General features: G+C 33.7%; 1 protein-coding gene and 1 long non-coding RNA gene across 4 annotated transcripts in view; one reads left to right on the forward strand and one right to left on the reverse strand.

Moving 5' to 3' along the window:
• Window positions 1-16,241, forward strand: part of LOC127810911 (uncharacterized) — a 108,774-nt gene that overhangs the window by 12,614 nt on the left and 79,919 nt on the right. The window contains exon 2 of one of the 3 annotated variants that reach the window (XM_052350520.1): window positions 12,155-12,463. In XM_052350520.1, coding sequence (XP_052206480.1) covers window positions 12,155-12,463 — 309 coding nt within the window. Of the gene's footprint in view, window positions 1-12,114; window positions 12,464-16,241 lie in introns of those variants that run through there. The other 2 variants (XM_052350519.1, XM_052350518.1) reach the window with 2 other exon arrangements.
• The window catches only part of LOC127810912 (uncharacterized), a 108,614-nt gene that overhangs the window by 12,595 nt on the left and 79,778 nt on the right, over window positions 1-16,241 (reverse strand). Inside the window, exon 2 of the long non-coding RNA XR_008025605.1 lies at window positions 12,155-12,550. This is a non-coding gene — a long non-coding RNA (uncharacterized LOC127810912). The remainder of the gene's footprint in view (window positions 1-12,154; window positions 12,551-16,241) is intronic.

Here is a 16,241-nt window from a genome sequence, read left to right on the forward strand (position 1 = left end):
GAAGGGTTGCTCATTAAGCAAAACCGGAGCCCCCTTAGGGTTCCGTTGATTTTTCGGGAGTCCCTTACGACAATTCAGTTTTACAGCCTAATTAGCAGCTGTATTTTAGTTGTACCGAAAACTGTTCCCGATTCAATTTCTTTCGATACCATAAATCCTATCTCGAAACGCTCGTCGAGACCATATAATTTTCTTTAGACAATTTTACTCCGAGGCATTCCCTATAGTTGATTCCGGTACTTATAACTGCTATTAAGTCAATTTTTCGGTGTTCTAAACTCATTAAAATTATGTGGCAATCTTATCTAAACATGGGGTATTACAGACTATGATGAAACCTATGCTCCGATAGCAAGATTGGAAGCTATAAGAATCCTATTATCTTTCTCATGCTACAAGAACTTCACTTTATATCAAATGGATGTTAAAAGTGCATTCTTAAATGGTTTCATTTTGGAGCAAGTGTTGTAAAACAAGCACCCAATTTTGAAGATCCAAAATATCCAAATCATGTATACAAGCTTACTAAAATCTTATATGGTTTAAAACAAGCTCCTAGAGCTTGGTATGAAAGGCTAAGTAAGTTTCTCATAAAAAATGGATTTCAAATAGGTAAGGTTGACACAACACTTTTCATTAAGAAGAAAAGAAATGATATGTTGATTGTCCAGATTTATGTTGATGACATTATTTTTGGATCATTAAATCTTAGTTTGTGTGAAGAGTTTGCCTCAATAATGCAAAATGAATTTGAAATGAGCATGATGGGAGAATTAACATACTTCTTAGGTCTTCAAATTAGGCAAACATCTCAAGGAACTTATTTAAGTCAAGCTAAGTATGTAAAAGAAATCTTAACTAAATTTGGAATGAAAGACTGTAAGCCTATATCAACACCTATGACTACATCAAGTTCCATTGATAAAGATGAGAAAGGAAAATCAGTAGATTAAAATCTATATAGAGGGATAATTAGATCCTTATTATATCTAACAGCTTCCAGACCGACATTGTGTTTAGTGTTGGTATGTGTGCTAGATATCAAGTTGACGCAAAAGAATCTCACTTGAAAACCACCAAAAAAAGTCTAAGATATATTAAAGGTTCTGAAAATTTAGGCCTATTCTATCCAAAATTAAAAGAATTTAAGCTTACGGCCTATACCTGTAAGACCCTATTTCGGCATAAGGTTGCCATATAATTTAAGCAAGTTTAGAATACTGAAAATTGGCTTGATAGTAGTTATAAGTACCGAATCGACTGCAGAAAATGCCTCGGAATGAAATTATCTAAGAAAAATGATACGGCATTGATAAGCATCCCGAGATAAGATTTATGATATCGAAAGAAATCAGATCGAGAACAATTTTCGGTACAACTGTCATTTAGGATGTAAAATTGAATTGTCGTAGAAGACGTTTGGGAAGTCAAGGGAAGCCTAGGGGGGCTCCGATTTTGCGTAAGGATCAACCCTTTAGTGGTTTCGGGATTAATCGATAGCCCGGTGAGGACACTGGGGCAAAATCGTCCAAATCGAGTAACCTTAAAATTATTAATTTTGGATTTTTAGTATTGAAATGCAATTTAATTTAGCGTTTGAGGGCATAGTTGCAATTAGGGAATTGTGCAAGTGATATTATGAGAAAACTGGGATTTAATGCATAATTTTATATATATTAATGTAATATATGATATATAAATGTATATATATATATGCACGAATTAGTGGCCACTTCTTTGCAATTTCATGGCCATGCTCTATTGTGGCTGCAATTGAGTGTTTCATACGCCAAGAGGGTTCTTCACGTAAGCACGAATGGGATGAGTAAGGTGAGGTTGATGTTGATTTGAGTGATGTATAATATATATAAATATACATACGCATTTCGTGGAGAACAAGCGGCAGCTTGCCTATAAACTAGAAGAGGCTTTGGTCGATTGGGAGAAGCATCAAGAGAAGAGCTGAGAGACAGAGAGGTAGAGATCACGCGAGGGAGAGGTTGATCGATGGCGAACAAAGCAGCAAGTGGCCATAGCCGCAAGCTTCAAGCGGCCATGGTTGCAAGCTCGAGCAATGAAGGCGCGACCATGGCGGATGAGGAAGAAGGGGTGGCAGCGGGGAGATGCAACTGGGATGGCAACAAGGTGCGGCGAGCTTGGTGGAGGCGCGAAAGGCTTTTGAAGTGGATAGAAGCAACCATGGCAGCCGCAGAGCAGCCATTTCAGCAACTTGGTGGTGCGGGAGCAATGCGTAGGTTGCAGGGGAGGCGTTGGAGAAGATGAAGTGGGAAGATAAGTAAAATTCTCTAAGAAATTTCAGAAATTCAGGAATATTATTTTATGAATTGTCACAGTGAACTATTTGAGAAAATATTTAAGAAATATTTAGTTTGGATTTATTGAGGAAAAATAGGAAGAAAAAGAGAGAAAATTAAAGAAAATGCAAGAAATTATGAAAAAATAGGTTTTAATACTTATTTAGATAAATGTGGTGATTAGGATGCTTTGAGACTAAACTTGAAGTGATTTGTATAAATTTTGAGGTTGACACACAAATCGAGGTGATACACGTATTTCGAGGCAAGGCACAAATATCGAGATAGCTCAATAAGCTTGAGAAGGTAAGTGGTACTTCCCGACTGGATTTAGTTTTAAGAAAAATGGTTGGTTGTAGGTGATTTATATTTCAAACCCCAATCCTCGAGGATGTTTTCATCATATTGACATGCTCTGATATGTATCCATCACGTAGACTGCATACATGACATGTTATGAAATGCACATGTACATGTTGATATCATTGATCACGTGCATTGTGACCGTAGGGAGTACGAACTGGCACTGCTGCTTTACCACGGGTGCACCCATACACCTTGGTTTCGAAAGAGGTGGCCGCAAAAATGGTGAGTAGCATGAAGGGTGCAGTTGACCCTTACGATGAAGTAAGACATTGCATTCATGCACGAAATATGTTTTATGTACCCTTAGATAATTCATCATCTAACTTGGGCTTTGCCCCTAGAATATTCAAACGTTTTGTTAGTTCCTAATGATGGCAAATATATCCCAAGAGGGGGGGTGAATTGGGATTAGGGTGAATTTTCGATACTTTAAAACTTTGATGAATGGCAAAACACTATGTTTCGAAATATAGGATATATATTTCGAAATAAACCCTTCTGTTAAGTAGGTTTCGAAACCTACTATATATGTTTCGAAATCTACTTCACTGTTTTGCTTGATTCGAAATCATTTACCATGTATTTCAAACTAATGATCTTTGGAAAAGATGATTTACATAAGTAAGAGTATACCAAAGATGTTTGTATATCAAAGATAGGTTTTCTATGTATATGTATAAGTTTATGCACAAGAAAACTATTTTAGACTTTGATAACAGAACATGTGAAAGCATGTGCAATAGGCAATAATGATAAGCAAAAGCTAAAGAACAATTGCACACAAGATATATAGTGGTTCGGCACCCGCCTACTCCACTACCTTCAAGCTTACCCATTTGAAGGATTTGCAATCCCAATCACTTTTACTAGTGATCACCACAACAAGGGTTTTACCACGGTTCACCCCAAAACCTTACAATGTGAGTTTTTATGGGCTCAACTCAAACCTAACACCAAGTGAGTTTTAGGCTTAACTCAAACCTTACACCAAGTGAGTTTTAAGGCTAAACTCGAACCTTTGACACAATGAGTTTTAGGCTCAACTCAAACCTTTACACCACAATGAGTTTTAGGCTAAACTCAAACCTTACAACAATCAAGATAATCAAATTTATCTTTACAACCCAAAGAGCAATAAATGCCTTACCACATGGTTATACAAACCTCTTAACTTGAGGTGAGGAGAGCTGGAGGATGATACTTCAGATTTCAACTTGTTTCTCCTCTTCACACTTGCAATGCACAAGAATATGATGTGTGTAGATCTTCTTGAAAGCTCAATCAAACATTTTAATCACCTCTTGTGCTTGTGTGTGTGTCTCTAGTGTGTGCTCACTTGTTGTTTCGTGTTCTTGCTCAATCAATCTCTATCAATCTGTTCTTATCTTCAAATACCTGCTATTTATACCAAGAGATAGAAATCTAGCCGTTTATAGCCTTTAGAGACAAGACAGGAAAGTAGGTTTCGAAACATACAAAGTGTGTTTCGAAACATCACATAAATGCACTAAGGTTTCGAAACATGGACAACAGGTTTCGAAACATACAAGCTTCCAGCTGGACAAAGCACTTAGAGACAACAGATAGTGGGAAACAAAGCCTTATGCCCACTTTGAGTATTTTATAAGCACTCACATTCAAATTAAAATTTGAATCTCATAACATGGAGAATGCATTAAACAAATGATGTGAGAAGAATAGAAAAATACAGCACACATGCATCTCGGTTTTCAAATGAATCTGCTAACAGAATGTCAGAGGTTTCGAAACATGACATGATAGGTTGCGAAACATACCTCTCTGGAAATGAGGTTTCGAAACATGATGCATATAGGTTTCGAAACATGGTTCAAAACCTGAATTGAAAATACATGCATAACAGAGATGTTTCGGAATAGCATACACTGAAAACATTGAAAACCTTTTCAAAGGGGTTTCGAAACATGCATAGGAACATGACAGATATTCATAATGATTTGCTTGAAAGCACAATCCACAGTATGTATACATCATAGCTTATTTACTTTACCTTCCATTTACTTTAATACATAAATGTAAATAACAAAGTACCCCCTATTTGGATTCAATAAAAATACTTAGAAAATCAAAATCCAAATAAATAAGAAAGTAGATTTTGGGTTTTAATACAAACTTAAGTTTTAGCAATAATACCACCTCCAAAATATATACTTTCTATTTAATGAAAAATTCATTAAAAATCATTTTAGCCCTAATGAATGTTAGATATCAAAATACCAGGAGTTAGTTTTCTAAAAAGAAAACATTATCTTATACTTCTCCTTATAAGGTGCTAACCTTCCAGACTTGGTTAAAACAGGGTTTTCATTTTCACAAAGTGAAACATGATATTGAAATTGATATATATTGAAAACCACATACTTGACACATGACTTAGGGATTAAACCAATATATGTTTTTCATCATTAAAACTATTGTACAAAAAGTATAACAACACGTTCCAGATGGAGATTGTAGCAGATACGAGGATGAATGAGGCATGAAATGGCACTTAGCAGAGTGAATGATGAATGAAATGTATGTAATGTAGCCCATGTATTTAAGTTTTGCTACTTTGAATTCTGGACGTTTTAAAAGCATGAGGATGTATAACCCTATTTAAGGTTAATGATAATTGAGAACTTATGTTTTGTATTAATTTATGTTGAGGAATGATGATGTACGAATTGATTTATGATTAATGTTAAGATATTAGGTTCAATCCTTGCTTCCGCATTTGATGTTTATGATGATTCTCTTGATCGAGAAAATGATTGGGAATTCTGGGGCGGACACGAGGAATGATGTGATTTAGGATTAGTTTGAAAGAAAAAAAATTTATTGTCCTAAAATTGTCTCCAATTATAACACGCCCGAGAAAGCGGGGCGTTACAATTGGTATCAGAGCTTAAGTTTAATGGAAGACTTAAGTGACTTTGATGTAGTGGCTATCAGAGTCAAACATATTGGTCCCTTGACACACACAATGGAACTCGAGAAGGGGGGTGAATTGAGTGATTAAAAACTTATTGAATCGATTCTTTCCTTTTTAAAACTCTTGAGATTTTCTTATACACAAAATACACTTGTTATAAATATATATGTTGTTTGGAAATGATAGCAATATAAATACACAAACAACCACAATATAAACACAAGATATATAGTGGTTCGGTGTATCTAACACCTACTTCACTCTCTCAAGGTCAAACTGACACTTGAGGTTCCACTAAAATCACCACTAGGTTTCCACACAAGAACACCTAGCAAACTTGTACACCCCGAGGTTTCCCCTTAGCTCACCCCGAAAACTATTACAATACAATAATACACCTAGATTACTTGAGCTCTAGGATGCCACTCACAATCCACAATCTAATACAAATAAATCAATCCTATGTCCAACACACTTGGACTACAATGGATATCAATACAAGAACAATATACAAGGTAAAATGAAATGATACAAGTTACTAATAAGAAGAAAACTTCTTCTTTGCCTTGAGGCTCCAATGGATAGATCTTTGAAGCTCCTTAGGCCTTGGATTGCTTTGATTGAGTGCTTGAGAGCTTAGGTGTGCTTTAGGAAGATAGGAAATGGCAGAGCATTAGCCTTCTCAAGATTTCTCCTTTTGATATTTATATTGAGGCTCCCAAAATGACCTACAACGGCTCCAAAAATCTGACCGTTAGAGTCTGGCAGTCAATTGCTCTAACTGACAGTTGACTCCGCGACACCCACAGTCGACTTTCTCACAGACTGTTGACTCTCATTGGCCTACAGTCGACTGGCCAAAATCCACTCTCGGCAAACTCGATTCTACATAAACAATGCTCGGCTATATCGACTGATGCACATCCACAGTCAACTGCCATTTTGACTTACAGTCGACTGTCTCTCACCGGGAGTCGACTCTTAGTCCAGATTTCAGAAAAATAAGATTTGTTTTGATAATACAATACATAACATAAATTTATTACAAGATATTTACATTTCTTTAGTAAGTAAATGTCCACATTTTCTTTTATTTATATTTTACCTTCCATTTACTTTAATACATAAATGTAAATTACAAAGTACCCCCCATTTTGATTCAATAAAAATATCTAAAAAATCAAAATCCAAATTGATAAGAAAGTAGATGTTGGGTTTTAGAACAAATTCCGATTTTGATGATTTTAGCACTTCCAAAATACATACTTTCCATTACTTGAAAAATTCACTAAAAATCATTTTTACAATAATAAATACTAGCTATGAAAATACCGGGAATTAGTTTTCCAAAAGGAAAACATTTTCTTATATGTTCCCTTATAGTGTGCTAATATTCTACTTAGAATCAAATAGCATTTCTTGCTTCGTTTTGATACACAAAATACTATAATACTTAACACATATCAAAAATCCATTAGGGGTTTTAAACATTCTAAAAATAGTTTTATTAAAATTATATTTTGTTAAATATCAAAATACACAATAGGTTGATTGGAGCAACTTGGCTCAACAATCTCCCTCTTTTTGATGATGACAAAAACCATTATAATTTTATGAAAATATTTTTGCAAAACAACTCCCCCTATGTTTTGTACTAATAGATACCAATAAAACAAAAACCATAAAGTTTGTTTTTGAAAAACATGAACCAAGGTTTTACAATGAAAACCATTCGGAAGAACATTCCTCTCTCCTTTACAACTTACCTCCCCCTCACTACATACTTCTCCCCCCTTTTTTGAAATCATCAAAAAGAGAAAAGAGTTAGTACAGAGAGAAATATAGGGAAAATAATAAAGCAATGAAGCGCAAGGGATCAGAGCATGCAAAGTATAACAAATAAGTAGGAAATAACAGCCAAGCAATCCAAACATATACACTAGCCAAGAGATAAATAAGATATCAATTAAAACAAGTGGCTAGAAAAATTTTTGTATGCCTTTGATTTGAAACAAGAAAATGATACCAATTTAAAGTTGATACCAATTGAAGCATTAAGACCAAATGATTGAAATGATGCCAAATTTTTTAAAATGATATAACCATTTTGAGAATGATTTTTGGATGATGATACCAATTGTTGCATAAAAGAAATATCCTCTTGATACCATTTGTTGGAGAACAATGAAACAAAATGATATTAATTTATACCAATTGATAAAACAATGATGCACTAGGATACCAAATGACTTTAAGCAACATATTTAGGCATACTTATATTTAAAACATGATGGGAGATGAAAATTTGATCAAATTGTAACACCCTCTCTCCTAGAACTGCCCGAGAAGAGGTGCTACTGGGGATAATAAAATAAACTGGCTGATAAATTGAAATCTGATACCATAACTGAACATCTCAATCAACTAGAATAAAAACTCTGAGTCAATACAGACTAAAAGCCATAAACTTTGTCTGAGGGACAATCCCACAACTGAAATATAAAATAGATTTAAACTGAGAAAACACTATAAAACTCAACAGACTCCCAGACATCTTTTATCTTGAGCGGCTCCACGTACACACACTACTGAATACTGCTGCTAGGCCCCACATCTGATACTCCCCTGATAGAACCTGGAGGGGGGAAGAGTACAAGGTGAGCTACAAAAGCTCAGCAAGTAATAAGCTGGAAAGAATACTGAAGCTGAATCGAAGAATATCGATACTGGAAAATAACTGACTGAACTTGTACTGTATAATCACTGTCTGTTTGCATTAGTAAAAATGTAATGCACATAAACTGTAAACTAAATGCAGGTATGCAACTTTGGCTCATAGGCCCACATAATCTGATAATACATACCTGTCTGATCTGAACCTGCATACATAAAAACTGTAAGCACATTCTGTGGGCAAAGCCCCTAGCCCCCTGGTTGCCACCAGGCGAGCAACTCATAGACTGAGTTGAAATTGAAACTGTTGGGATCCCCGCGGACAAGCCGCCTGGTGCGCATAATGCAATGCAATGCTCACATAAATGCTGGCACACGATATGTAGTGCTCCATATAAAGTCATGCTCAATGCTCATATAAAAGTATGTATGCACATAATCTCACAAAACAATACTGACCATGTCATAATGAACTGTTAAACATGGTATATAATTTTTACTAGAAATATTGAGATTCAAATATTCTGAAATTTCTGAGTATAGACATGGCATATTGGATCTTATCATATCTTGGCATAAAAATTCAATATTTGAATAATTGAATATTTATATTAAATTTAAGACTTGAATCAAGAATTTATTGGAAGCTATTTGGATGCCATTTGATACTATTTGGATGATTGAGAAAGTCTAAGGAGGAAATTTGAATGAAAAACAGCTCATTCGAATGAAAAAAATGGATTTCAGCAAGCTCATTCGAATGGCAGAAAACTCATTCGAATGACAGAGACTCATTCGAATGACAGAAGGCTCATTCGAATGACTGATGATATTCAAAGGCTATTCGGATCTGATCTGGGACTCATTCGAATGACTCACAAATTCATTCGAATGAATTTTGAAAATTTTCAACTTTTGAACTGGCAAAATGCGACTCATTCGAATGCAACAGTAACCTTATTCGAATCAATTTGAAGATCATTCGAATGACAAGAAGGCTCATTCGAATGCTAAGCTATACAAAGCAACAACTTACTCACATCTTCAAGGGCTCATTCGAATGACAACAAGGCTCATTCGAATAACAGTAAAAAAACCTCAAAAAATCATACGAATGATACGATATCTCAGGACTCATTCGAATGACAAGGAACTCATTCGAATGACTGATACATTATAAGGGAAAAACATCACGATAACGCTGAAACTCATTCGGATGCTTGGAAACTCATTCGAATGACACAAGACTTATTCGAATGACTGGAATCTTATCGGATATACAGCTTACGATAACAGAGATCATAACTTGAATCAAAACTTATCTTCACTACACCATTCCAAAAGAAATCTTGGGAGAACAATCCCAATTGATAAATAAACAACTTGAGGATGAATTAAAGATCATTTCTGAAAGCAAACGCTGAAAGATTTATGCACCAGTTATCAAACTCACTGGGCATGGTTATAACTGCACATATACATACGCTTGCAAACTCAACTGATAAAGATCTGGGAACAAGAACGAAGAGTCTTGTTTAATCTGAGAATATATGCTAACATGATTTGGAGATCATATTTAAAAGAATTGCTATAAGAATCATGCATAACTTATTCATGCACTCACTGTTATACACACACACATATAGATATATATATACGTGCACTGTCTGTAATCAACTGAAACTCAACAAAAGAGTTACTGAAAAAAATTGAGATTACTCATTGAATCATGATCCCGTAAGAATGTTTTACAGGGATAGATGCTTGCTCAATGAAGCCTTTGATACGCTAATCTAACACGCATATAGGAATATATATAAACTGGTTGATAAACTGAGAATTCATTGAAGCGCTGGAATAAACTGAGAACAAACTACTATGAATCTGTAATGAAAGGAATTACAGATAGGATACTTGCCTTATGCTAACTCTGATCGGATCAACGATTGCAACGAAAATCTCTTAAGCAATCTCACTGTTAAGTTTCTACCTTCTCTTGTTCTTCACATGGCGTGAAGAAAAAATAATGCTAATGGATTAATATATACACTTGAAACCCTAGATCAGACTCCTTCATGGCTTGAAACTCTTCTCTCAACATAACTAGGAGACTTTAATCCCAATCTCCTCACGGACGGATTTGTCAATCTCGTAACCACAATAACTTTACTTAATAATTAAATTCTAATAACAAATCCTCAAATGACCAATATGTCCTTGCATTTAATCTTCACAAATAAATAAATAATTAAATGCTATTTAAAAGCTATTTTCTCAATTAAAATCTCTATTTTGCCATATTAATAATTAATTGGCAAAATCCTCCAAACAATACTAATTAAGAAATTCAATAATTTCTAAATAAAATCTAAACCCTCTAATGGGTCGTTACACAAATAAACTCATTTTCTCCCGAAGGCTTCAGGAGAGTCGACTTCCAGAAATGGACAGTCGACTGTGAAACTTACACAGTTGACTGCAACAATGCAATCCTGAAAGAAACTTCCTCCATTTGAAACATAGGCCAAAAACAATTAATATAACATATACCAATATATTCTACAAGGCCTAAAACACACATAAATGAAACATTTAAGCAAATAGAACACACAACACATTTAGACCCTTTCAAAAATAATTCTTTTAGAAAATAGGGACTAAAATGACCAAAACCTCATTTTTCTTCCAAATGACCAATTTTTCTTGCATTGAATGACTCCCAAAAAAAATGTCTATCACAATAGGTCATGCAAGTTGGATCAACAATGGAAATGAGGGTTGTCTTACAAAATCCCAAAAATTTCAAACATTTAAACACCATGGGATAAGACCTAAACTAAAGCATGAAGGATTTCATTAAGCCCAAATCTTTTATATGCCACAAGATGATTTTTCACATTTTAATGCATTTGAAAAACTTAGATTTCATGCCATATTAAATTTAGAATTTAGGAATGAGGTGATTACCCAAAAACCTAACCTCTCATATTCTCATTTATTCCATAGGCTTTCCTTCCTATTTTTGAGCGTGAGGTCTAAACCATAGAACTCCTCACCTCTCTTGTGCCATGAGTCTCCACTAAAACAAATACAACATGTTTCCCATATGGATCTCATGCACATTGGCACACATAAGGCTAAGTCTTAGCCTTGGGCACCCATCTAAAAATGGGACCTTTGGCTTTTGGCTCTTAAATGCCCTTTGCCTTTGTGTTGGACCCTTTAGGAGGATCCAAGGCTCTCATTTGTTGAACTACCTCTTTTGGCATTCAAATTTTAATTTCATTTCTCTTAAGGGGTTGGGGAGTCCATCTATATGATTTCCAAGATTTCTTTTGATATTTTGGCTTTGGTTTTGGGGGATTAGAATTCTTTTTCACAATTAAGCTTGCCAAAGACTTCTCTATTGCACCATTTTCTAAAGTGAGATTGGAGTTTTGAGCTTTTAAAACCAATACTTCTTTCTCCAATATGGGGAATTTTTCAAATATTTTATCATCTATCTTTGCTTCATTTTTCTTTTTAAGCTTTTCTTCTAAAAATTCATTTTCTTCTTTAAACTCCACAATCTTTTCTTTTAAGATTTCTAGTGAATACTTGATAATTAAATATTAACCAGTCCCCGCCCATGTCTCTTTTTTCTTTTCATGCACGCGCAATTGAGTGTGGTTCGTAATACTAATTAGCCCATGTGAATACTTAATAATTAAATATTGATTGGCATTAATAATAATAATTAAATATGTGAGTACTTAGGCTCTGCTTGATATTGATTTGAGTATATATATGCACACAATAGAGCTCCGTTTGGCATCTTGATTTGATTAGCTTGGTTCCACGATGGCACCTCCCAAACAAGGAGTAACTGCCAGGAACGGAAATAATGTCTTCAGGGGTAGGGCGACTCAGAGAACGAGATACAGAGGCGGCAGCTCCACAGCTCCCGATCAAGAGATAAATGTACAAGGTGGAGAAAACATCTTTGAAGGAGATTTCTCTCAGGAAGCTGAAGAAATCGCCGCAGCCGGCGGAGGCAACAATCCCAATCAGCCGAATATTATTATTATCCCCCCTGATAATAGAAGGTGTGATCCAACGCCAAATCCAGATCCAGGGCCAAGAGCTAATCCAGGCGGCTTGCCTGGCCATACGCCAGGTCAAAGCACGGTTTCAGTGCCTGGAGCAGGAATGCAAATGGTTTGTCCAGCCTGTGGAATCATTTGGGCTAGGAATAATTCCATGGCTAATTACCAGACGCTATTAAGAGGAGGCCATATATACTCCTAAGTCCTAAGTCCTAAGTCCCAATCTATAATTTAAATATTATGCATGTGTCCTTGGTCGGTCTTGAATAATGCATGTCCTAAGTCCTAATCTACTATGTGTGTACTATATATGCTTCCATGTATGGAGGAGCACTTTGATTGATTTCTGCGTCTTTCGACTTCTTCTCTTGTTCTTCCTCTTCCTGAGGGGTTGACCTTGTTGTATTAATTCTATAATTTGAAAGATTGTTGTGTGTTTCTACTGTCTAAACAAGACATCTTCATGGCTTGGCTACTACATATGTGCTCCTCTCTCTCTCTCTCTCTCTCTCTCCCCCTCTCCCTTCATGGATGACTTCTTACTTAGGCATCCGATCGAGGGTTAGCTGTTTATGGGAAGGCCTTGGGCAGTTCTATTTTCACTGCAAGTTCTTGTAGAATCATCCTAAGAGACAAGCCTAACAGAGATCAATGTGAAGTTGGTCTATGTCCACTATATATTGTGGCCATGAACTATTCTTGCAGGTAAGATTTTCACGTCATCAACTAGGATGTGAGGCAAAGGATATCTGTTTGAAATTTATTTATTTATTTATTATTAAATATATTTCTCTTAAAATGAGAATTTTTTGGTATCAAAATATGTTTGGATCTTTGGGGTTTAGTATGAGAAATATTAGATATCTTAGCGTTCCCTTAGGAATCAATTTTATTTTAGCACCACTAGATGATTTCCTTTTAAAAAGACAACAAAATGTAATGTGGTCTATCTTGTAATAATAAAAACATTTAATATCATGAGAGGTGTGTAAATATGAGATTTTGACAATTAGCTCTTTGATTATTAAAATTTTTAACATATTTTTCATGATCACTTGAATTTGAAATTTTCCTATTTATAATAGGTTTTTCATTCAAAGCACTATTAAAAGATTTCAATTGAGATTCTTTTAAATTATTTAAAGGGAGAAATTCATAAATAACCCAAAAGAAATTTAGAAAATTATTTTTAACCACTTTATTGTAAAAAAACATTTTTGACAAATCAAACAAACTAATTGCACTCTATAGCCACTTTTATGTGAGATACCTAAAATACTCTTAATGAGATTTTAAATTGGAAAGTACACATTGTCCTTATCTTCATTTACCAAAATATCTTTGTCTCTTTCATATTGCCTTTCTCTTCTCTCTCATCTTCCAACGTTCACGTTACTCTCTTTCTCTCTATTGTCAAATCATCCAAACTCAATCATTTATTATACATTCAATTTTTTTGCTTGTTAGATCATTTAACAATTTTCATCAATCACAATGACCTCATTGAAATCCCATTCAACAAAATTCTTTCTCTCCAACAAAAAATTTCATTGACTAAATCTCTAAGGATTGATTTCATTTCTATTTGTTTTGTTTTGTGATCACATTGCATATAAAGGCTGTGTAGTATGATTGTGGTTGTGAATAGAACATATTTTGATAGATATTATTCTAGATCTATAATGATTTCCATGAAAAAATAATTTTTTAAAACTACACAACGTCATCGGGTATTGTGGGGCCACAAAACCCGGCCCAGGTTTTGTGGGGCCACAAAACCTGATTTTTTAATAAAAATGGATTTTTTGAATGTTTTTTTTTTTGCCATGAAATTTTTTAAAGTTACCCAATAAAAAATGATGTCTTTTTACATTTTTGACTTAATTGAATTTATAATTCACAATAAACAATAATGGAATGATAATAAAACACAATCAATACATGATTAAGTGTTCTAAATACTAACAACATAGGATTAAATTGATGTAATGATTATAAAATTTACCAAAAACTACAATTATAATTTTTAAATAATAATTTATTTCTGGAACTATTGGATAACTTGGAAAAATCTCATGGCCAAGAAAAGAAAAAATAAGATCAAAAAAACCATTTTAATAAACGAAATCGAGTTTTGTGGGGCCACTAAACCAGATTTTTTAATAAAAATAGATTTTTTGATTTTTTTTTTTTGGGCCATGGGATTTTTCAAAGTTGACCAATAAAAAATGATGTTTTTTTACACTTTTTGGCATAATTGAATTTATAATTCACAATAAACAACAATGGAATGATAATAAAACACAACCAATACATGATTAAGTGTTCTAACTACTAACAACATTGGATTAAATTGATGTAATGATTATAAAATTTACCCAAAAATACAAGTATAATTTTTAAACAATAATTTCTTTTTGAGACTATTGGATAACTTGGAAAAATCTCATGGCCAAGAAAAAAAAAAGATCGGAAAAACTATTTTAATAAAAGAAATCGGGTTTTGTAATGCCACTAAATCTAGCCCGGGTTTGTGAGGCCACAAAACCTGATTTTTTAATAAAAATGGATTTTTTTTTTTTTTTTTTTTGCCATGGGATTTTTCAAAGTTAACCAATAAAAAATGATGTCTTTTTATTTTTTTGGCATAATTGAATTTATAATTCAAAATAAACAACAATGGAATGATAATAAAACACAATCAATACATGATTAAGTGTTCTAACTACTAACAACATAGGATTAAATTGATGTAATGATTATCAAATTACCCAAAAATATAAGTATAATTTTTAAACAACAATTTATTTTTGGGACTATTGGATAACTTGAAAAATCCCATGGCCAAAAAATAAAAAAAACCATTTTAATAAAAGAAATCGGGTTTTATGGGGCCACTAAACCTGATTTTTTTAATAAAAATGGAATTTTTGATTATTTTTTAGGCCATGGAATTTTTCAAAGTTAACCAATAAAAAATGATATCTTTTTACATTTTTTGGCTTAATTGAATTTATAATTCACAATAAACAACAATGTAATGATAATAAAACACAACCAATACATGATTAACTGTTCTAACTACTAACAACATTAGATTAAATTGATGTAATGATTATAAAATTTACCCAAAAATACAAGTATAATTTTTAAACAATAATTTATTTTTGGGACTATTGGATAACTTAGAAAAATCCCATGGCCAAGAAAAGAAAAAACAAAATCAAAAAAACCATTTTAATAAAAGAAATCGGATTTTGTGGGGCAACAAAACCCGGATTTTGTGGGGCCACTAAACATGATTTTTTAATAAAAATGAATTTTTTGATCTTTTTTCTTTTTCTTTTTGGGCCATGGAATTTTTTAAAGTTAACCAATAAAAAATGATGTCTTTTTACATTTTTTGGCTTAATTGAATTTATAATTCAAAATAAACAACAATGTAATGATAATAAAACACAACCAATACATGATTAAGTGTTCTAACTACTAACAACATTGGATTAAATTGATGTAATGATTATAAAATTTACCCAAAAATACAAGTATAATTTTTAAACAATAATTTATTTTTGGGACTATTGGATAACTTAGAAAAATCCCATGGTCAAGAAAAAAAATCAAAAAAGCCATTTTAATAAAAAAAATCAAGTTTTGTGGGTTCACATAACCCGGCCCGGGTGTAATGCCCCGCTCTCACTTATGAGTGTTACTTGTGAACAATTACCCGAATTGTTCACATGCCAGGCCTTTGGTGAAGGGAGAACCATGTTTCAAGACGAAACGCCCTAGGTGGCAACTAGGTTGGTCCTTCCCTTAACTCAACCCCAGGATTCACTAGCAGAATTG

Source organism: Diospyros lotus, chromosome 10 (genome assembly GCF_014633365.1).
Source record: "Diospyros lotus cultivar Yz01 chromosome 10, ASM1463336v1, whole genome shotgun sequence".
In the NCBI taxonomy this organism is placed as follows: Eukaryota; Viridiplantae; Streptophyta; class Magnoliopsida; order Ericales; family Ebenaceae; genus Diospyros; species Diospyros lotus.